Consider the following 22,605-nt stretch of genomic DNA (forward strand, 5'->3'; position numbering starts at 1 on the left):
ATGTCCCACCTCTAATGTAAATGAGGAAAAAATGAATTAAAGATGACTTCCTTTTACATGCACCTCTGTGATTGTTACATTTGGGTCATCATGACAGAGAACAAAGCCATTCCGGAAGAATTTCAAAACATTATGATGGTCACTGTCCACAGAAAAATATGGAGTGCAAGAAGTATGACTTTTTCTAACCCAGCAATATTCTTATTTCCCTTTTACTAGTTTTGATAGTAGTAGATTCTTCAAAACTTTGTTAGAGGTTGGCCAAAATAAGTTGGAGGCCCCTCTCCTTGTGTTTAATTTGTGGATAAATAACCCTAATACCTGGCAATTACTTGGTAGCAGGACTGGGTGCTTCCAACATGCATTTTTGGTTGCTAAAAACTAATCTTACAAAAATGGAAAAATCTATCCCCACCAAATATTGAGGCATAGCTCACTGATAGGGCTGACCCTGTAGGTAATGAATGGCTAGCACTCTGCAGAAAGACACTGCCCAAAATTTTCAAAGCAATTTGGGTTGACTTTTTAGAGAGCTATGATAAATGGAGACCCTGAGAATAGACATGTCCCTTCCTCTTTCCTCCTTTTGTCTTACCATCTTTCTTTTCTTCGTGTGTTATGATGAATCTGCTAATTTGGTATATTTCTTGCATTTGGAAAAAGCAATACAAATATACATAAAAAGGAGTAGATTGTGCTAACCTTTCACTTTTTTTTTACAAGAATGAGCATGAGGTAGTCATATACTACCTCTGTATTATTTGAATTCAAGCCTTTTGAGAGTGGAGAAGAAAAACCTGTTTGCTTTAAGAACTGATTGGCTTGGATGGTGTCCAGAATGTTAAACTTCTGTTCATGTTCCTTCCATGGGCGGGGGAGGGGGCGGAGAGTACATCTAAAACCAGGCGTTTTCCAAATGCACTTTCAAACTGAGTGGGAATGTAACATGTAAAAGGACCTCACTGTTTCGAGAGACGCTTTATTTCCCTTTGCAGGACGTGTGGTGTGTTTTAGCTACAGAACAAGTAGTCAAGCAAAGGGCTGGTGTTAAAACGGATTTAAATGTAACCTCCTTTTATCATACCATATATCCGATGTCGAATACAGGGCAGAAATCACCCACGCACTAGCCAAAAGATAACCAGCGCACTCACAGGCAATGGGAGAGAAACAAGAGGAGAGGGAAACTGCTATTCAACTCTACTTAGCTACACCAAAAAAACCAAACAGGTGTTACTTTGGGTGATCACAGCCCTCCCCCGCCATTGTACTCCTGGGGCACTTGACTCCCCAACTCCAGCACGAGCCAAGGGGAAGCGAAGTATGGAGCTGCGAGGACATTTGGCCGCGCGCCCCACACTGAAGCAGACGGACGGAGACATCCCCCCGGCAGCCGGGCTTCGCCAATGAACCGCAGCCCCGGGCACAACCCGGTTGCGCTAGGATGGAACTGAACCGCGCAGCCGACTGCTAGTCACTCGCCCTGCCGAGCCATGTAATGGCTCCAGCCTCGGAGACTCAGCCACGCTGCAGCCCGGCGCCCTGGCCCTAGCGGGGAACAAATAAGGTGCTAATTGCAGCCTCGCTGCGAAAATTGCTGTTGTTCCAAGCCGAGGCGAGCGGCGGCTCGAAAGCGAGGAGCCGCGTTTCCCTCGCAGGGCTGTACGTGTCCCTGCCACTGCAGCGCGCGGCACAGGGGCAGCTGGGGGCAGGGGGCTTTCACAGGCAGAACAAGGGCAAGGCGACGAGGGGCTGGCTGTGCTCCGCCAGCTCGGGAGTTTCTCGGACACCCAGCCGCAGCGGTGGGAACTGAGGCTGCTGGAAAAACCTCCCGGCCGCGAGAAAATAGCGTCTTCCGGACGTGCTGGGCGTTGAGTAGCCGTGACGTGCCGAGTGCACCGGGCGCCGAGAGGGGAGTCTCTGGCTCACACACCACGGAGGGAGGAGCGCGGAGCGCAGCGCTGCGCACGGGCTGGAGCGGGAGAGCGGGGCGCGCACAGGCGCCAGAGGCTGGAGCGGGAGAGCAGGGCAGCGCGCGCGCACGCACATCACCTCCCCCTCCGCCCGGATAGGAGAGCGGGGCGCGCGCAACACCCACGCGCGCGGCGGAGAGGTCGCGGGGCGCGCACAGCGCACACCCCACCGGAGAGGCTCGGAGGGGGAGCCGAGCGCACAGGCGCACACGGGAGCGCGCGCACACACACACACACACACACACACGCTGACTGTCTCGCTCCCTTTCTAACACACACACACACACACGCACACAGCTTTACTATCTCTCTCTCCCGCTGTTCTCCCTCCTCGCCCGGCATCCACGCCGCTTGCCGACATCACCAGCCACGGATTTTTCCCCCCTGCCGCTGCCCGTCCATCAGTACCTGAGGGGGGAGGAGGAGCAGGGAGAAAGGAGGAATAAGTATATTCATAATAACAACAACCACCCCAACCCAGCTCCACATCTGCGCTAGGGCAGCCGTAGCCTGTAGGTCTCCTCTCAGCTCATCGCTCGCCTGCTGTCTCCGCGGCTCGGTTTCTTGGGCTAGACTTTGTTTCAAGTTAAAAAAAAAATCGTCGCTCTTCAGCCAGGTCCATTCCCCCTTCCCGCTACAGTCCCCCTCTCGCTGGTTTAGGGCTTTTTCTTTCTCTTCCTATGGTTGGATTTGGTGGATCCGGAGCCACAGCGTTGGGCGTGCTGGGGTTTCCTCTCTGCCTGTTTTTTTGTTTGTTTGTTTGTTCTTCTCTCCTTTAAATCTTGGCTTTGAACCTGAGCCTGGGAAAATGGGAAACGGTGCTTCCGACAGAAGGGGAATCTCTCCATCACTGGTGTTGGGACGTGTGCCTGTGGTGCTAGTGTTTTAGAGAAATAGCCTGACAGCTTTCGGAGTGGAAGGTAAGGGTGTCCAGGGGCTTTTTCCAGTCCCCATTCCCAGGGATTATGACTGTAGAGCGTTTAGCTCGGGATTCCGGGGAGGAGGCGGCGGCGGCGGAGGAGGAGGAGGACAGGCTGTTGCTGAACGATAAAGAGAGCCTACACATACCGAATTATCTCTGCATTTAGTGCTACCCTGCAGTTTAAAAGTTAGAGAAGTCTGGTTTGCGACAGGTCTGCTTCCCTGAGAGTAATTTCCAGCGAGACCAAGAAAACCTGAGGTTTGTGCATGGCTGGGGTAATTTGATGGGGAGGGGGGAATCTTAGGTTAATAGGAAGTTAAAATAAGGGAAGTCAGTGGGTCTTCTGTTGGGGAAAAATAAGTGGAGTGATGGCGCCGTCTATGTTCGACCCAACTACAGTGTCACCTAGAAAATCAGTTGGGGAATATCCAAACTAAATGCCTGTTTGCTTTTCAGCAGAAGAGATTTCTTCTAAAATGGGCAACCTTAAACCTTGGTGGCCGTTTTTTAACACTCCCCTCTTCCCCCCCCCCTCCCAGCCCCCGAAAAGAAAGATCTCTTTAATCTGAGTGTCTGATCCTTTCCCTGAGCAGCTTCACTTTTGTATTTAGCACTATTGTGAACGAGATGAAACCCTGCCTATTCATGCACAAAGCGATAATTTAAAGAAGCGAATTGTTTCAATAGGTTTGCATGAACAAAAGCAACTAAAATGATGGCTGTTAGAATTGGTTTCCTCATGGAAAACAGCCTAGCACTGCGGACGTCTTTATTTTTCTAGTGCAAGTATTGCACAGGGGGAAAAGTCAAGGTCTTTTATTTTTAAATAATTAAGGAATAACTCTCTTTGCTCTCCAGACTATAAAATGAATCCTTTTTCATGCATAGAATTCTTAATTTAGACACTTATTGTCACATTGGTTTTCAACGCCTACACCATCCTGAATAACACTGCGCAGGGCTGCATTGACTGCAAAGTGCTACAGCAAATTTTGTAGAGAAGAAATTATTTCCAGGACTACCTATAAATTTCTATTTTTTAAAAGTCTAAACGCCCTCCGTCTTATTTCGAGAAGGAGAAATTTATTCCTCCTTTCGGAAAAGGGAAAATCCAATGGTTTGGATAAATCATCCGGCGGCAGCTCTGGTTTTGTTTTAAACCGCAGCTGTAAAGAGGGTTAGAGTTGGTGCTGCTTTGTCCATTTCAAGATTTAGAGTTTGAATTATAATCTGGGAAATACAAAAATCTCTTCCAGGGAATTAAATCCGCCGATTTGTTCTGTGTTATGCAATAGGGGGCGAAAGATGCCTTGCCATTAAGTTGGGGAGATGAAAGCTAGGCAAAGACACACGTCAAAACTTAAGTAACTGTGTATGTGTCTGTATGTCTGTCTCTGTTTACAGAGCAACATTGGAAGAGGCTGCAATCTAAAGAGTTTTTAAATTAACTTGGCATCACTTTTGTCTGCTCACTTGTAAACAGAAAGCGAAAAACCACCCATTGATAAGACATAAGCAACTTCTCAAAGGTTAAAGCTGAAAAATTCAAGTTTTATTTTTTGGATAACAGAGGTAAATATAACCAAAGGTTCGTTTATTATCCTAGGCCACTGTTAGAGAACAGAAGATGTAAAGGCTATATCCGCCGAGGGGGCCAATAAAAGAGCTTTAGTTGGAGACACTAACAGAGAAAATGTAATCTGTCAAGAGCACATCTGCAAAATACAGTAGATAAACCATACTATACAAAACATTCTTAATACAAGGACAATTTAGAGACAGTTACACAGGTCCTATTATAGCAGTGATCTCTATACAGCTCCCTTGGCTAAAAATACTAATATACTTATCCATATTATCTACCCCAAGAGGTTCAATCATATTGAAATGATTGTCTTTAAAATTATGGGTCTCAATGGCAGAGTCAGGCAACCACAATATCCATCTATCTAATCATCTATATTTCTTTCCCAGATAACAGTTTCAAGATTTGATTAATACATATCAGTCTCAGTGTTTTCTCTCCAGATTTTCTTTTTACAGAGACCTTTTAGTACCAGGTGGCCACTGCAGAGGCACGTAGACATATGGGAGATAATGTTCCATCTGTACCAAATAATAATTTGTGCATTTTTAAATTATGGGTGTAATTCATCACAATTACTTCTCAGGCATAATAGAAAAAATAATATGTAACAACAGCTGTTACCAGCTTTTCTGATCTGTTTATTGAATTTTTTACACACAGACACACACACACAGACACACACACACACACACACACACACACACACACTCTTTTTTAAAATAATTAAATAAATAGTCCTTCAGGTCCACCATATGAAAGTTTCTGACTTTTATTTCAATTTAATAGTTCCAGATCACTCAGAATACATGGTAGACAAGCGAGGGCATTTCAATTAATAATCAAATAAATGATATTTTTAAAAATTGAATTTAGGGAACTTGACTGTTGTGATGGCCACGTGATGGCGCTGTTCCCACGGCATCAAACAATCTCGTTGTGTTATAAAATAAAAATTACTTGCCCTTCTTTTTGAAAAGGGTTCTAACTAGAATCTTGAAAACAGCTGGCTGGAATATTGGAAGGAGTTTGATTTTCAATGCGTGAAGAATTCTACTTGCATTTTTATTTCATTTCATTTTCTACAGGCCAAATGACATAGGATGAAGGCTGTTCGTAATTTGCTGATTTATATATTTTCCACCTATCTGCTGGTTATGTTTGGATTTAATGCTGCCCAAGACTTCTGGTGTTCCACGTTGGTGAAGGGGGTCATTTATGGATCGTATTCTCTAAGTGAAATGTTTCCTAAAAACTTTACAAACTGCACTTGGACGCTGGAAAATCCAGATCCGACCAAATATAGTATTTACCTGAAATTTTCCAAAAAGGACTTCAGCTGCTCCGACTTTTCCCTTTTGGCTTATCAGTTTGATCATTTTTCCCATGAAAAAATAAAGGATCTTTTAAAAAATAATCATTCTATAATGCAGCTCTGCAATTCCAAGAATGCTTTTGTATTTCTGCAGTATGATAAGAATTTTATTCAGATACGCCGGGTTTATCCCATCGATTTCCCAGGATTACACAAAAAGGAAGAAGATCAAAAATCCTTCTTTGAGTTTTTGGTGTTGAATAAGGTGAGCCCGAGCCAGTTTGGTTGCCATGTATTATGCACTTGGTTAGAGAACTGTCTGAAATCCGAGAACGGGAGAACCGAATCCTGTGGGATCATGTATACAAAATGCACCTGCCCTCAGCATTTGGGAGAATGGGGAATAGATGACCAGTCCCTGGTGTTGCTCAGCAATGTGGTGCTGCCCCTTAATGAGCAGACGGAGGGATGTCTGACCCAGGAGCTTCAAACTACCCAAGTCTGCAACCTTAGCAAAGAAGCTAAACGGCCGCCAAAAGAAGGTAGGTGTTTCTAATGGGGGGGTCAAAGGTCTATTGCCGTTTCAAAGCAATGTGTAAGATCCTGTTCTCGCTTCTCGTTGATAACTAACTGTATCTGATGTGCACGCCACACCAGCTGTGGGGGGGTCTGTTGATCTCTAACCCCCATGAAAGGGCTAGGGGAGTTGCAGACCACATCCTCCAAGCCATTTCCATAAGAAGGTTGTCATTTTAAAATTAATATAATCTTCAGCATACAGTTCTGATTCCTACTAAGAGATACTCTGTGCTTCACTGGGGACTTAAGCTGTCGCTGTTCTCAGCCCTCGCTTATAATAATGCAGACACGCTGGGGAGCCAGGTCTCTCTTTTTTGTTGCAACCAGCCAACAATTAAACCTTACTTCCTTTGATGCTGCTACTCCTTGACTTTGCGAGGAAAAGATTTCCAAAGGCATGTGGGCAACCCGACTAAAGTGCCGAGAATTACAAACGACCAGGACTCTAAAAGAGGTCTGACATCATAACTAGCGAATAGGAGGAAATCCTGTCTCAATGTGCGGCCCCGGGAGACCTATTGCGCCCTGCAATGTCACCCACGTGCTCCCTTGGTCAGTGGAGAGGCACGTGGGCGGTCCCCACTTCCGAGAAGATGGTCTTATATGTGTGCTAATAACACGGGGCCTCTAACTTAATAACCTGAGTTTGGAAAAAGCAGGAGCGTATGGAAGGTTCCCTGAGTCTGTGGATATGGCCATCAGATAAGCCACCAATTCCATATAATAAATAGGGTCGAGATTTCAATTTCGTCGTACTTCGTACCTGATGCTTTTGTCCCATCAGTTCTTGGGAAGGGCAGGCTGATTTATTATAGAGCGTGCCACTGCCAGGGGGCAAACCACGATTTGGGAGCTGCAGGGAAAGGAAGACGTCAGGTCAAAATAGTTATCAAATGATAAATGCAAAACATTGAGATCTCCAGAAACAAAGGAGAAAAGCCGCCGTCTGTTTGGGAATTGGAGTTCGGGAGCAGCTACTTGAGAGGGGCTGAATTTGCCCCCTGCACAGGCATGAGTCACCGAGCCTGGCTATTGCATTTTAATGCAGGAAATGTTTCCTCTCTCCCTGGTTTCTGTATGGCCACAAAGCTCCCTGTCTGGGAGCCAAGCTCCCAGCCCCTCTAATAGAAGTTGCCTTTGTGGAGGAATGTAACATTGACACGTTGTTAGGAGAGGATTTTCTTTAAGGGCAGCCAAGCCTGAGTGGTGTGGGAGAAGAAAAGCTGAACTTGCTTCAAGTTCTGCACTGCCAAAGGCACTTTGAAGGGATAGGGGTGAGGGGCGGAGCGAGGTTCTCCTGTGGTTGTCCTACGGGTCAGTATTTCTCCAAACGGGTAACAGCTGGGAGAAGAAAACAAAGTGATTTTAAATTACCGGAATGCTTGTCTCTTGTAAAAGTCCCAGAGAAGCCCTTGCAACTGTAGGGATGGTATTTAGCATCATTTAAAGCTAATTAGTGTCCCTTAGAATCAGAAACTTCCCCAACAATGTGATGTTGGAAGCTGACTATTAAAGACAATTAAGCCACAGAAAGAGTCTCGGCTTCTCTCTGCGCGGGGGCTGGGGAGCCTATTAACGTTTCCAGGCGTTAATTGTTGGGAGCATTGAGGGCTTTAACCCACTCCTGCGAGCGGCTGAACAAGCCCCCTGCGTACAGTTTGCCCACTGAGCTTCTCCAAAGGCAGCAGCTGGCAGGCAAAGTTGCTGCCTGCGCAATGGGAGTGATTTATTGAGAATTTGCTTGTCATGATGCTGAGGGACGCACGAAAATTGTGCTAGGATTTACAGGGGCTGTAACTGGGCTTCCAGCGTGTTTTCTAAACGAATAATAACTGTATAATCCACTTCAAAAGATGGGTTTGCGCGCTCTCTCTCTCTCTCTCTCTCTCTCTTTCTCTCCCTCTCCGTAAGAAAATAAAAGATACTGCAATAAAAATGCTGGGCTAAAGAGGGGGGGGGGGCTATAAATAGTAGAGCTGGTGTTAAGGTTGCCCACCTTTTAGTGGATCTAAACAAGTCAAATTTAAATGTCAGTGGGAAAAGACCATTTCAGGCTAATCAAATGGCAAACATGGCTCCAAGGCTGTGGCTTCCTACCTGTGAAAGGCAGGTTTTTGAGACAGGAGCAATAAGCTAACTGAAGGGGTCAGCAAGAAGAGCATTTGTGCTATCATTTCTCAGCTGCTGCATTTTGCACATAATTACATTTTAATTGCGAACCAGATGACACTTCCTGTGTCTTACAATCTTTTGAGAGCTGCATATCATGTGATAGAGAGGTAAGAAATGTAGGTGTAGAGATGTCAAAATCATATTTGCAAAATATGTCAATTGGTGTTAGAAATATTTCGAAAACTCTGAGGAATGCATGTGTAACCTACTCAACAAAGATGTTTGACAAAGGGTGCAAGGTGGGCTGAAGAGGAAAAAGCTAGGGACAACCAAGTTTTATTACTGCATCTTGGAATATTAATATCTATAACAAGTCCCAAAATGTCTTTCAATTCCAATCCTGTTTTATTTTAATCCTTACCCTGTTTGTGTCATAGCTGCATCATATTAGTAGGATAAACTTTATTATTAAAGGGTGAAAATCCCTAAATGATTTGTAGAAAGAGAATTATTGTTCATGCCGCTGTCTGTGGCAGCTTGTTTACTTTATGTTGGTGGGATATTTCACAGAATAATAAAATTTATTATAATTGAATTACTTTCATACAATTTGATTTGATTCTCTGTTCTCTTAAAGTTGTAGAGTATTTTACCAACTACAAAATTAAAGCTTTGAATTAACTTTTAACTGCAGTAAACGGCTTATTTTACATTCAGTTTACAGATTTGTTTATCAGATTTTCCCAAGGATAAATTATCTACACTAGAGGTATTATGGCTCTATTTTATCCACATAGAAACTGTACATAGCTGTTGTAATGATGATTTATCACTGAGTTAAGTTTGTCACTTAGATATATTAGTATCTAAAATAGTGATAGGTGTTGTGTGACAGGCGTTGTGTGATATCAACGTAAGATTCAAAATGTAATTTTTTTTTGCTTGAAGATTATGATTTTTGTCACTTTATATCCGAAAACATCTATACATATGATGTGAAATATGTTTCTGCAGGTGTACTGATTTAGGTTAGACCAACATAGTTAAAATATTTATGTTCAACAACCCAGACAAAGGGAAACACTACTGGCAACTGGCAGTAAGACAATACTCAGAATAGTTTAGTAAGTGTGACTTGGAACAAGTGGGAGTTGAGGGTGATCAGCAGTTCTTGGGATGAGGTCAGACCCTTGCAGGATTGGGCTTCAAGGCCTTAGTCCTCAAAGGAATTTAAACACCTCATTTCCATTGGAATCATTTCAGTGGTAGTGAGGATACTAAATACCTTTTGAGGATCTTGTCTCGTAGCACTATTATAAACTTCTGAAGTATGCTAAAATTTGTCAATGGTGACTTTTGAAGACAGATTTTACAGAGGTCTGATAGCCTCTTGCAGTGTAATAAGTATTCTCATGTTCCTTAGAATCACCTTCCTGTGCTTGACTATATGAGGTGATAAGCTTCCTCCAAGATATGTCCTTTAGAACATGAGAACTGCCACACTTGCTAATACCAATGGACTATCCAGCCCGTATTGTGTCTTCCAGCAATGCCCTGTGCCAAGTGCCTCAGAGGGAATGAACAGAACAGTTCATCGCTGAGTGATCCATCCCATCATCTCTGCTCATTATGGCAAATAGCCTGTGAGGGACCTGTCCTCAATATAGAAGCATATTGTATTCTCCATTTAGAAGCACATAGAAAAGAATGCAACTTTACAATCTTTTAAATCTCCATTTACAATCTTTTCCCTTTCTACTGTGGAAGTTTTTCGCTTCTTTGAAAGTGCTAAAAGAGATTAAAGTCAGAATTTTACCCTCTTACAGCTTGGTGTATTTTACCTGACAACCACAAAATGGTTAGTTGTATGTCCAAAAGTGGGAAGGGTGAGCGGGAAATGTTCAACAATAGGAGGAACTAGCTCAAACAGAGAAGCAAACAATATACTTCTGGCAATACTTAGTGTTACCAATAATTCTACAACACATAGATCTTCTCTGGTGTCACTGATCATAGTAACATGAACATTTGTTAAGATGAAAGTGTATTTGAATGTGTATACTGTTCAATCAGGCTTTTCTTCAGTACCACTTTTGAGTAAGGATCCCGTGGATGGGAGAAAGGACCTTTCAGCCTGGCCGGACCACAGAAAGCATCACCCTCTAAGGGGATGCTTAACTGTTACATCCCTACTTTTGAGAAGTAACACTACTATGATTTAGACTGGACAAAGAACTAGCAAATATATTGTATATAACAATCCTGACCAGAAGGGAACTGAGCTAAAGGACTAAAAGGATCATACCTCTTGATCTCGTATGATATACATCCAAGTTTTCTCATGCAATTTTTAGTCAACAAACATAGGGCCTAATTCCAAAATTGTTTCATGCATAAATTCACCAGGAATAACTTGCATGAATAACACTGACAGGCTCAGGACTATACTCATAATGTTTTCATGTAGTAATCATAACCTTATTTTGTGTTTTATAATACTTATGAGACAGTAACTAAAGTTTACAATCTTATTCCACATTCTTATTTTATTACAAATAATTCCCTTCAGTACTCTACTACCATCGAACAGCTATAGGCATTTATTGCTCTTCTCCAAAATAACTGTAGTTAAGGGGGGGGGGGGAGAGGGGACTGATGAGAAATTCAGATTAATTGGGTCTCAGCAACTAGCAATCCAGGGTTGCCCTTTGGCCTGATTTTGCATTACAGGCCCATACACAGTGAACTGATTTCAATGGGATTTCTGAGTACACAGGAAATGTAGAGTTGGCCTCTTTGTCACAAATTCCAGCAGTGTATGCACTGGCATCTGAATACGTCAGTGACAGGCTCTTTTTTAATTTCAGACATGAAGACGCCAACTGTACTGTACTTGCCCTTAAATTCCCACATTTGTTACATATTATTCAATGGTAAAAAGTAAGCATGCAAATTACTTGTAAGGTTTATATAATGTATTTACACATTTATATACCCTTTCATCTATGACAGCATTTTGTGCTCATATTTTAGAAATAAATGATATATAGCACTGGCCAGACCTGCCTCAAGGACCATACAAGATTGCTATCAATTGCTATCAATTATGATGTGTTATATCATAATAAGGCTTTATCAGAGAATTGAAATATAAAGTTATAGTATACAAACTGTGTGTAGAAGAGAAAATATGCCCATGCAGGAGAAAAAAGGCAGAATAGAGCATAATGTATTTATATTTTGATATGAAATATTTGATGTGCAACTAGTATTCCACTCTACATTGACATTTAGAAAGAACTAAGATAACTAATTTTGTCTTCTAAAGCAATGAATCAACAAAGAACTACTTAGAAAACTTTTATAGGAAGAAAATGTTTGTGTGCATATGGATACAGTAGTTCTTTTATCCATGACCTGAATATGAAAGTGGAAATGGGAAGATAAGCGTGGATGGAACACTACAGTTTTCAGCTTTACATATTTGGATACTAAAATAATTAAATAAACATTTGTGTCTAATGTGATACAAGATAATCTTTAAAAAAGAACAACAAAACACTGATCTGGCATGTTGCTGTTTGTAAGTAGCTTAATCTCACCAAGAATATAAAATACAAAGAAAGATGGGGATTGTTTTATATGCGATGATGATTCTTGATAAAATAAGCATAAAATGTTGTTTTTTTCAAAAATTAATGACATGCATTGTTTTGCTCACTTGGTCTGGTCCAAAGCACACAAGTCAATTAAAAAGTGCCTGTTGACTTCAATAGGCTTTAGATCAGGCCTATTATGAGTTATATCATTAGGAGGTGATAACACACTAAACTCCTTATGATTTCAATTGATGCTTAGGTCATGCTGCATCCATGGTCATATCCAGCATAAAAGCCTTGAAAGTTTGATTTCAGATATTCTTTGACATAAATGATAGCTCTATGAAAGTAACACTTTAGTGATCAGAATCTGTGGGTATGTCTACACTATCCTCCTAGTTCGAACTAGGAGGGTAATGTAGGCATACTGCACTTGCAAATGAAGCCCGGGATTTGAATTTCCCGGGCTTCATTTGCATAAGCGGGAAGCCGCCATTTTTAAAACCCCGCTGGTTCGAACCCCGTGCAGCGCGGCTACACGGGGCACGAACTAGGTAGTTCGAACTAGGCTTCCTAGTTCGAACTACCGTTACTCCTCGTGAAATGCACTGCAATTTTATGAGTAATTAATTAATTACTAGTTGTATCTGAATCTGAATACCAAGTTCATGGTGGCAGAGATTCAATTTTGTGTCTTGTTTGGCAATGCTCATGTGAACAAGATCGGCAGGATATAGTATCTTTAGGTTCATTCCTCCTGTTAAACTTAATGGAATTTCAATGAAAGCAGAATCAGGTGTATATTACTGTACAATACTTGAATCTTTTAGTCTTTTGATAAGTTAATTAAAGTGGATTTGGTGTGCCCAGTAAACACAATACAAGGCAATTTGGTCTACTACACCTGTACAGCTTCTTAAAATTGGCATCTGTGATTTGCCTCAGCAGCTACACCCATCAGTTTTTTGCTTGAATCAAAACAAAATTATGTATTGATTTATACATCAGTAGTACAACTCTGACTGGGACACATAAGAGACATCCTTAACCTCAAAGGATAACAGTCTCAACAGAAAAGATAGACAAAATGGTAGAAAAGGAAGCAACCCCGAAGAGGTCAGGCATCTTGGCCAAGTTACACAGTGGAGCAGAGGCAGAGGCATGAATAAAACTCAAGTCTTTTAGCTCCTAATCTAGCAACCTCCTCAGTAGACAATACTGCCTCTACTACCGTACATTTTTGTATTTCAGACTAGTCATGGAGTCTTAGGGTATGTCTACACTACAGCGCTAATTCGAACTAAGCTAATTCGAATTAGTGCAGCTAGACTTAAAAACTAGTTCGAATTAGCGTTTTGCTAATTCGAACTAGCATGTCCACACAGAGTAGACCCTGAACAGAGGTTAAGGATGGCCGGAAGCAGTGCTGGCAGGGCATCAGATGAGGACTTAGAGCGTGGAGCTGCTGTCTCAGGCTAGCCGAGGGCTGTGCTTAAAGGGACCCGACCCCCACCCCGGACAGACAGTTCTCAGGGTTCCCCGCTTGCAAAGCAGTCCTGGCTTGGAGTGCCCTGAGTGCCCACACACAGAACATCACAGCACTCAGCCATCACCCCGGCTGCACTTACCACAGGCTGCCATCCGGTGGGACGGGACAATTGGGGGACTGCAGGAGAGCTTCCACCCCGAGAAGCCCACAGAGCCAGCCCAGTCCTCCCCATCGGGGGCGCGTACCCCATTCCTCCCTCACCTCCTTCCACTTACCCTTCGCTAGCCCCCCTTCCTGATGTACAAAAAAAAGAAAACGTGTGTTCAAAAATAGAATCTTTCTTTATTGAACAAAACTGGGGGAGACTGGGAAAAAGAGGTGGGAGAGGGGAAGAGAGAAGCTGGGAGAGGGGAGGGCAACTAAAATGATGAGGGGTTTGGAACAGGTCCCATATGAAGAGAGGCTAAAGAGACTGGGACTTTTCAGCTTAGAGAAGAGGAGACTGAGGGGGGATATGAGAGAGGTCTATAAAAGCAAGAGTGGAGTGGAGAGGGTGCATAAAGAATAGTTCTCCATTAGTTCCCATAATAGAAGGACTAGAGGACACCAAAGGAAAGGAATGGGTAGCAGGTTCAAACTAGTAACAGAAAGTTCTTCTTCACAAAGCAAAGAGTCAACCTGAGGAACTCCTTGCTGCAGGAGGCTGTGAAGGCTAGAACTAGAACAGAGTTTAAAGAGAAGTTAGATCAAGTCATGGAGGTTGGGTCCATGGAGTGGTATTAGCCAGGGGGTAGAAATGGTGTCCCTGCCCAAAGTTTGTGGAAGGCTGGAGATGGATAGCAAGAGACAAATTGCTTGGTCACTGTTTTTGGTCCATCCCCTCCAGGGTATCTAGGGTTCGCCGCTGTCGGCAGACAGGCTACTGGACTAGATGGACCTTTGGTCTGACCCAGTACGGCCATTCTAAGCTCAGGGCTCAGGGTCGGGGGTCTCAGTGGACCCCCTTGATTCTCTTGCACACCTGCTCCTGGGTGGCCAGGCTGGCAGCTCTCCTGCTCTGGACGGCCACTTTCCTGTGCCTAGTGCAGAGTTCATGGACGAGGTCCACGATGTCTGCACTAGACCAGGCGGGTGCCCGCCTCTTGCGGTCCTGGCCAGGCTCCCGAGAGCCGCCAGCCTGGTCCCGGGAAGTGGCGGAGGGCTGGGGGGTGGCTGGCTCATGGCGTGCCAGGTGCAGGGTCTGCTGGCTGGGTGCTGGCAGGCTTGCACCAGGCACGGGCACCGTAGCCAGCACGTTCCCCTTTAAGGGCTCCGGGGCCGGGAGGGGGGGCAATAGAATTTCCCTGGTGGTGCCCAGAGTGGCCACCAGGGAAAGCTGGGAAGGGCTAGCCTCCCACTAGTTCGAATTAAGGGGCTACACAGCCCTTAATTCGAACTAGTAAGTTCGAACTAGGCTTAGTCCTCGTGCAATGAGGTTTACCTAGTTTGAACTAAGTGCTCCGCTAGTTCGAATTAAGTTCGAACTAGCGGAGCGCTAGTGTAGCGCCTATGAAAGTTAATTTGAATTAACATCGGTTAGTTCGAATTAACTTTGTAGTGTAGACATACCCTTACTTAATTCTCTCGCTAGTTATTTTAAAATGTTTTATTATTCCATCTTGAAGTCTATCAGTATTGCAGTTTTGTTTAATTTATAATTTGTAAAAATACATACGCTTGTCTATTTAACATTTCAGTATGCACAAAGCAATTTATTCTGAGAAGCTCTTTCTTCTTGGGGAATTAATTTGATGAAGTTTATTCAATCACGTTATGGGCTTTATCAAAGAATTCAAACTCAAAGTTTTCGTGGCTCTGAAATTTCACACTTAAGTTTAGCTGTTCATCTATAAATATGCAGTAATTGTAATAAAACAAAGGTCACTGTAGCATTCCTCTGAGATTCATTTACATTCTCTGTTAACAAGAAATATAAAACACTCTTTAGGACAGACAAAGTTGTATATGAGATATTGTACAAGTTTACAAAGTATGCATAATTGATTTATGATATTTCAGTCTCTGAACCCTTTTTGTTTTTAGTTAAGTCTCATGGGAGAAGACAATAGGATTTTCAGGCTCGTATTCAGTTTTGTTAAACTATTTGAGGCGCTATAAATAAACTTCATGTGAAAATAATACAATTTTCTGATTGAGTAAATATTAGAATTAATGGAAACCACTTACACAATAAACAGTATATAAGATGGGTATTGGTTCTAAATTTTGAGATCAATATTATAGTTTTTACTCAAGACAAATTCTCACTACTGTCAGGAAGAATCTTTTCTGAATAAGGACATAATAATAATTATTATTTATTATTTATGTTTATTACAGTAGTGTCTAGGGACCAGACAGGAATCAAGTCCCTTTTTCTAGGAACTGCTCAAGTACAGAATTCTAAATCGTCCAAGTCCCAAAGCGCTTACAATTGGAACAGATCAGGTAGACAGGGCAGGGGGCATAATACACAGGCAGAAAGAATAATGTGATGGCATCAAATGTCATATTAGCTTAATGCTTTCAGCCATAAGCATTTCTTTCTCAGCCCACATAAGCTCCACTGTCCCTCTGCAGGTTAGCATTAGGCACAGTCCAATCCCACAAGCCTTCTGAGCATCTCACTGGTGTATCTAGTCCAGGGGAGGGCAATAAACTAATCCTGGCAAACCACATCCAACCCATGGGCTGCTTGTTGCCCACCTTTGGTCTAGCCTCTGATCCACTGGACACTCAGGGTATGTCTACACAGCAGTGTTATCTCAAAATAACTGATACTATTCTAAAATAACATAGTCTGTGCCTACATTACAAGCAGTTATTTTGACGTAATGTCAAAATAATGGTGAGCGGAAGGACATCTTACTCCAGCTCCTGGAACCCTCATTTTATGAGGAGTAAGGGAAGTTGGAGGAAGAGTGCTCTTCCTTGGACTTCCTGCTGTGTAGATAGTGTCAAAAATGAAATAAGTTATTTTAACTTAAGCTACACAATTGATGTAGCTGAAGTAGCATAGCTTAGTTAGGCTTTAGCCCTGCTGTGTAGACATGGCCTTAGTATATTCCCCAATCCTCTATTCCCAAAAGAATAGTATACCACAGTTTACCTGTTATACCTTAGAATGTCTAGACTGCAGGGTTTGTGTTTTTTTGGAAAAATGATTGTTTTTCCAAAAAATCCCTTCACTTACGTCCACATTGCTATTGTGTTCTTTCAGAATAAAATTGAAAGAACACAGGGGTTTTTCTGACATTGGTAAATCTCATTCCAATGAAGAGCTCTTTCAGAAAAAAGAGGTGTGTGGATGTGGTAGAGGGAGTTTTTTTCAAAAGAAGAGAGAAGAGGAAAAAGCACAGGTGCCCTGGTGGCCACTCCATCCATAGTAATCACAGTTTAAATGTGAGATAGCATCCATTCAGTGTGGACACTATCTTTTGAAAAAGCAGATCTGTTTCAATGCACTTTCTCTTTTGAAAGAAGATTTTTTTGGAATATCTCCTCTGAAAAAGCTTCTTTCAAAAGAAATTTGCAGTCTAGACATACCCTTAGATTTGTTAATAGTAGAAGCATGAGGAAATTTATTGAACAAAGAGATTCAAGTAGCATTAATAGAAACAAATGATTACATATTAAATAAAATCATCATACACTTTCTAGAGCCTAAACAAAATTAACACACTATTGTCATGTCACATAAAGCAAAAGAGCTCCCTGCAAATCCTTCTAACATATTACAGCGACTCTGGGCTGTGATCTTCTGTTCATAAGTAAACCTGCACGGTCCTCTTGCTTCCTCAATGGAAAAATCCAGAGTTTTTCTCATAGGTATAGTCCAAAAAGCCACTGTCTGCACTTGAAAACAGTATAACCACTGCTGCTTCTGTTTGCTGGTTCAGAGCCCCTTAGAGAATTTGCAGTCGCTTGAACACCATTTTGTTCAGACTATACACACATATCCATTGTGAGCTCTACAGTGTTCAGTTTACATATTGACAGACAGCTAAATATCTGTTACCTGAAAGAAACCTGCTTTCCAGGGCTGGTCTTACCTGCTTTCCAGGGCTGGTCATAGCCTCAGGTGCCAGACTATTGTGTGTGTGAGGGGGGGTGCCACTAGGACCCAGAGAATTGAGACCTTTCAAAGTTTTGGCCCAAGCAAGGGGGCATGGGGATATCATTTGAGCTCCCCACCTCAGGTGCCAAATTGTTGTGGGCCGGCCCTGCTGCTTTCCCAGCTTTTTGGTATTCAGTCTCAATTCACAAATTTTAAGAATATAATTTTCAGTATATATGTTATAACTCTGTAAATATCATTCATACATTAATTTAGCAGTGATTATAAGAGCTAGCATGATACAGGTTTTAAGGGGAGACCTTACATGGCACACTTAAAAAAACCAACATGTAGATATCCAGCTGGATCCCTGTAGCTCACTTCCTCCATGCAACCCTGTGTCTTCTGTCAGTTGGCACCAAGAGGTTCACAAGGAGACATTGATGGTAATTTGTCGGTGTGGGGATAAATCAAGAGGAGAGAACCGAGGTGGGTATAGAGTGAAGCTCAAGTGAAGAGACTGTGAGAGAAAAAGAAGGATGACATTGGAACAAACAGCCAAATAGTCCTGTACAGAGAATGTCTTGTCAAAATGTAGAAAGTTCTCTTAATTTCCATAAACCTTTAGAACATAAGAACAGCCATACTGGGCCAAACCAAAGGTCCATTTAGCCCAGAATCCTGCTTTCCAATACTAAGTGCCCTCGGAGCTAATGAGCAGAACAGGTAATCCTCAAGTGATCCCACCCCATTTCTAACCTCTGGCATCTTTTGCAGCTACTCCTCCAGATGGAATCTCTGGCTGGTTCATTTCTATAATTTTCCCCCAAAGCTTTATGACAAAGAAGTAGCTTGCTTTCCCAGAGAAGGTGGGAAATCTCTTCACAATTCTGGATCCAGGAGGTGCTGGGCCCCACTTCACTCTTTCTGCACTGGTGCAGCTATTCATACTTTGGCTACCTCTACCAGTAGGAGTTTTATAAAGCAGACACAATACATACTGCACAATCTCTTTGCCAGGAGTGCATGATTTCACACCATGGACAAGTTTAATAGGAACTGCGATTTCACAAGAACTTTTTCCCAGACTTCCTTTTTAGATCTTATCATATACATTTAGCAAAACAAACCTACTGCAGACCTGAAATAGCCATTTTGTAATTGATTAATACCTGGCGTATCTGCCTGTCTTTCAGCAGGTAGGTACTTTTTTTAGCCTCTCTTATGTTTCCCCCTACTTACGCCTTTCTTGATCTTGAGAAGGCAGGCCATAATATAAATACAGCCATTCATACTGGTGGGTTTTCTTTAATGTTTACATTAATGCACAATTCAGAACATTGCAAGGTAAATTGCATAAATGAGACCATAGCTATTTCTTTAACAGACTTCCAAATGTGTACAGTGAAAGTTTACACGTGGGCCATTTTAAGTTAATTACACTTGAGAGTTTAGTTAGTAGAGAGCTTTAAACTTATTGTACAGATCTTTGATATGGCAGAAAAACAAACTATAGGATATAAACTTTGAGGATTATTTGAATTTTTCATGGTGATTGATGGAGAAATAAATGAATACATTCAGGGAGGCTAATGAGAGTTTTAAAAATCACCCCTTTGGGTAATTTTTCATTGGTTGGTCTCACTATTTTTTCTTTAAGGAATCTAAACCACTCTGGGATTTATTCTTTACCACATTAATACTCTTGATGTGTTGATTGCTCAGTTGTCAGTTACTCAAGGATAGTGATTAGAGTGTATTTTATAACTGAAATACTGAAAAATTATACAATAAGCTAAACCCAATGAATTTGACAACAAATTGGCTACGTCTATACTGGCATGATTTTCTGGAAATGCTTTTAACGGAAAAGTTTTCCGTTAAAAGCACTTTCGGAAAAAAGCGTCTAGATTGGCAGGACGTTTTTCCACAAAAGCACTTTTTGCTGAAAAGCGTCCGTGGCCAATCTAGACGCGCTTTTCCGCAAAAAAGCCCCGATCGCCATTTTCGCGATCGGGGCTTTTTTGCGTAAAACAAATCTCTGCTGTCTACACTGGCCATTTTGCGCAAATGTTTTTTGGAAAAAGACTTTTGTCCAAACGGGAGCAGCATAGTATTTCTGCAAAAGCACTGACAATCTTACATGAGATCGTCAGTGCTTTTGCGGAAATTCAAGTGGACAGTGTAGACAGCTGTCAAGTTTTTCCGCAAAAGCAGAGGATTTTGCGGAAAAACTTGCCATTCTAGACACAGCCATCTGGTATTGTGAGACTGCCTCACTCATGGATGGAGGGGTGAGGGGAAGAAAGTGAGAGAGGCGCTGTTATCAAATGCTCTCTGCAGCTTCCAGGAAAGCTCCCTGAAGTGTAAAGAAAAGAGAATAGGAGTTCAAATCTTCTTTCATCTAAGTGTGGTATAAATTATTATTGACTAAGGCTATTAGCTCCAGCCGAGAAAGCTCTAGGGAAGAGCTGCTGAAAAACTCTTCATATTTTAAATTAGTTAGCAGTTAGTCATACCCACTGCCTTTCAAAGTGACTAAACCAGTTTTTGTTATTCTGTCTTTAACTATTATGAACCACACTCATCCTCCACAATCTGGGATATAGTGCACAATTCCTGATCAACACCATTCTATAGCTCTGTGGAAGTGTGTTAAACTGCTTCCAATCACTGGTTTATGAAACAGCTACTAATTAGTCCTTTAGATGAAATAGTAAATAACTTAGGGATGTGAAGTTCCAGTGGGTCCTGAACCTGATGCAGGTTAATGTGAGGAGAATCATGTGATTCATGTAATGAGAAGATTCCTTTCTAATACATTTGTATTTCAAAGCTATGATAGTTTGTGAGTTTTGATGTCACCAAAGTTAATCTTTGCATCAATTTGTATGCATTTAACTTGTGTAATCTGATGGTCTGTGCAATTTATGCATTTCCCTATGTGCCCAATCCACAGGAAATGTGAGTCTTTACAGCTGTCATCTTGTGATCTTGGCTTGTTGGAACAAGTGTAAAGACTTGTGCTTTTACCTTTGAAGCTCACAGGGTCAAACCAAGGCATTGGCTAAGATGGTAGCCATTATACTTGCATTTTTTTTCACACTGATACTGACAGGAGAGGAGAATCCAGAGGAAGGAAGAGTGTAATAATCACAACAGTTTGTATCATAAAGGCATGTAAAACTTCTGTATTAGTTCTTATCTGTATGCAATTTCTAGAATCCCATGAGAGGAAATTAGGTGCCTAAGTTTCCACTGATACTAAGTGTCTAACAATTAACCAGTGTATAGTGTTCAAGCCAGCCAAGTCCTGATGCACAGCTCATGCCCAGGTGTTTTCAGAGGCTATCTAAAACAGAAATTGGTACTAGTGTTAGACTGGTTAACATGCTTAACTAAGGTGTAGGACAGCCAGTTTCAAATTTCCCTTCTACATGGTTTGACGAAGAGTTTTAAGATCCTGAGAACTGTGCTCTGGGATATTCTGAGGTGGATCTCTCTCATTTTAAATTGATCCAGTTTATATATATAGGAACAGTGACAGGAACTTGGATCTCACATATCCCAAGGGAGTACCCAGAGGATAAAGACTCATCTGGCTCAATGACTATTTCGTTATTTATATTCAGCAGGACAGCTTCAGCTCCAAGGACTGAGAGAGCCCCACTCTAGAATATCCTATACCCCTCTAGTTTGGGTTTGCCACTTGTAAGAAGTGGGTTAAAATTCCTATTCTGAAACCATCAGAGGGATTTGAAACTGATTCTGCTGCATCCTGGAGTGCTCTTACCTGGCCACTAGGCTGAAAATTATAATGGAACAGCACCAATACAACTAGGCTGCGTCTAGACTGGAATGATTTTCCGCAAATGCTTTTAACAGAAAAGTTTTTCCATTAAAAGCATTTGCGGAAAAGAGCGTCTAGATTGGCACGGAAACTTTTGCGCAAAAGCGTCCATGCAAATCTAGACGCAGTTTTGCGCAAGAAAGCCCCGATCGCCATTTTCGCCATCAGGGCTTTTTTGCGCAAAACAGTTTTTACCTGTCTGCACTGGCCCTCTTGTGAAAAAGCATTTGCACAAGAGGGCTTATCCCTGAGCTGGAGCATCACAGTATTTGTGCAAGAACACTGACAATCTTACATTAGATCGTCAGTGTTCTTGAACACAAATTCAAGCGGCCAGTGTAGACAGCTGGCAAGTTTTTCCGCAAAAGCAATTGCTTTTGCGGAAAAACTTGCCAGTCTAGATGCAGCCCTAATGGTTTTTTTTTTGCAAGAAATAGCTTAGGCACCCAACTTCAAGAGAGAAGTCACAGTTGTATATACTGAATGGATGCCTTCCTCTGGTCTAGATTTAGGCATCTAAGTCCTTTTGAGGTGCAAAGTTTAGGCCATCTCCCTGCCCTTGTCTTTTTCTACTGCTAACAGCTCCCAACTCAGCATGCGTGTGTGTGTGTGGGGGGGGAGGGTTTCAGTCCCATTCTTAGGCACCTAATTCTTCCAGTGCAGTGCATAGGCTACCTCAGTACTTAACTCAGGGATAACAATTCTGTTACGAGGCAATGAGTGCCTAAAATTAGGCTTTGTAATTCTCAGCCTATGTCCCCTTTGTTAATCTAGTCCTAAATCCTAAAGTGAACCATCAAAAAGAAAGTGCTTCCTTGCCTCACAGGGATAGTGTGAAGATAAATACATTCAAGATTGCAAGATGTGCAGATACTGCATAAGAATGGCCATGCTGAGTCAGACTAAATGGCCATTTAGCTCAGTATCCTGTTTTCCAATAGTGGCTAATAACAGGTACCCCAGAGTCAATGAACTAAACAGGAAAACATCAAGTGATCGATTGCCCATACCCAGCTTCTGACAAACAGAGGTAAGGGACACAATCCCTGCCCATCCTGGCTCATAGCTATTAATGAATCTATCCT

The 22,605-nt window shown here is 42.2% G+C and overlaps 1 protein-coding gene across 4 annotated transcripts in view; it reads left to right on the forward strand.

Moving 5' to 3' along the window:
* The first annotated feature begins 943 nt into the window (after window positions 1-943).
* The window catches only part of ADGRB3 (adhesion G protein-coupled receptor B3), a 649,111-nt gene continuing 627,449 nt past the window's right edge, over window positions 944-22,605 (forward strand). For 2 of the 4 annotated variants that reach the window (XM_014575580.4, XM_089777101.1), the window contains exons 1-3: window positions 944-2,893; window positions 4,300-4,467; window positions 5,569-6,337. In XM_014575580.4, the coding sequence (XP_014431066.2) occupies window positions 5,584-6,337 (754 nt within the window). In that variant the 5' untranslated portion in view covers window positions 944-2,893; window positions 4,300-4,467; window positions 5,569-5,583. Of the gene's footprint in view, window positions 2,894-3,061; window positions 3,154-4,299; window positions 4,468-5,568; window positions 6,338-22,605 lie in introns of all 4 variants that reach the window. The other 2 variants (XM_075923698.2, XM_014575582.4) reach the window with 2 other exon arrangements.

This window comes from Pelodiscus sinensis, chromosome 3 (assembly GCF_052426305.1).
Source record: "Pelodiscus sinensis isolate ZL-2025 chromosome 3, ASM5242630v1, whole genome shotgun sequence".
Taxonomy (NCBI): Eukaryota; Metazoa; Chordata; order Testudines; family Trionychidae; genus Pelodiscus; species Pelodiscus sinensis.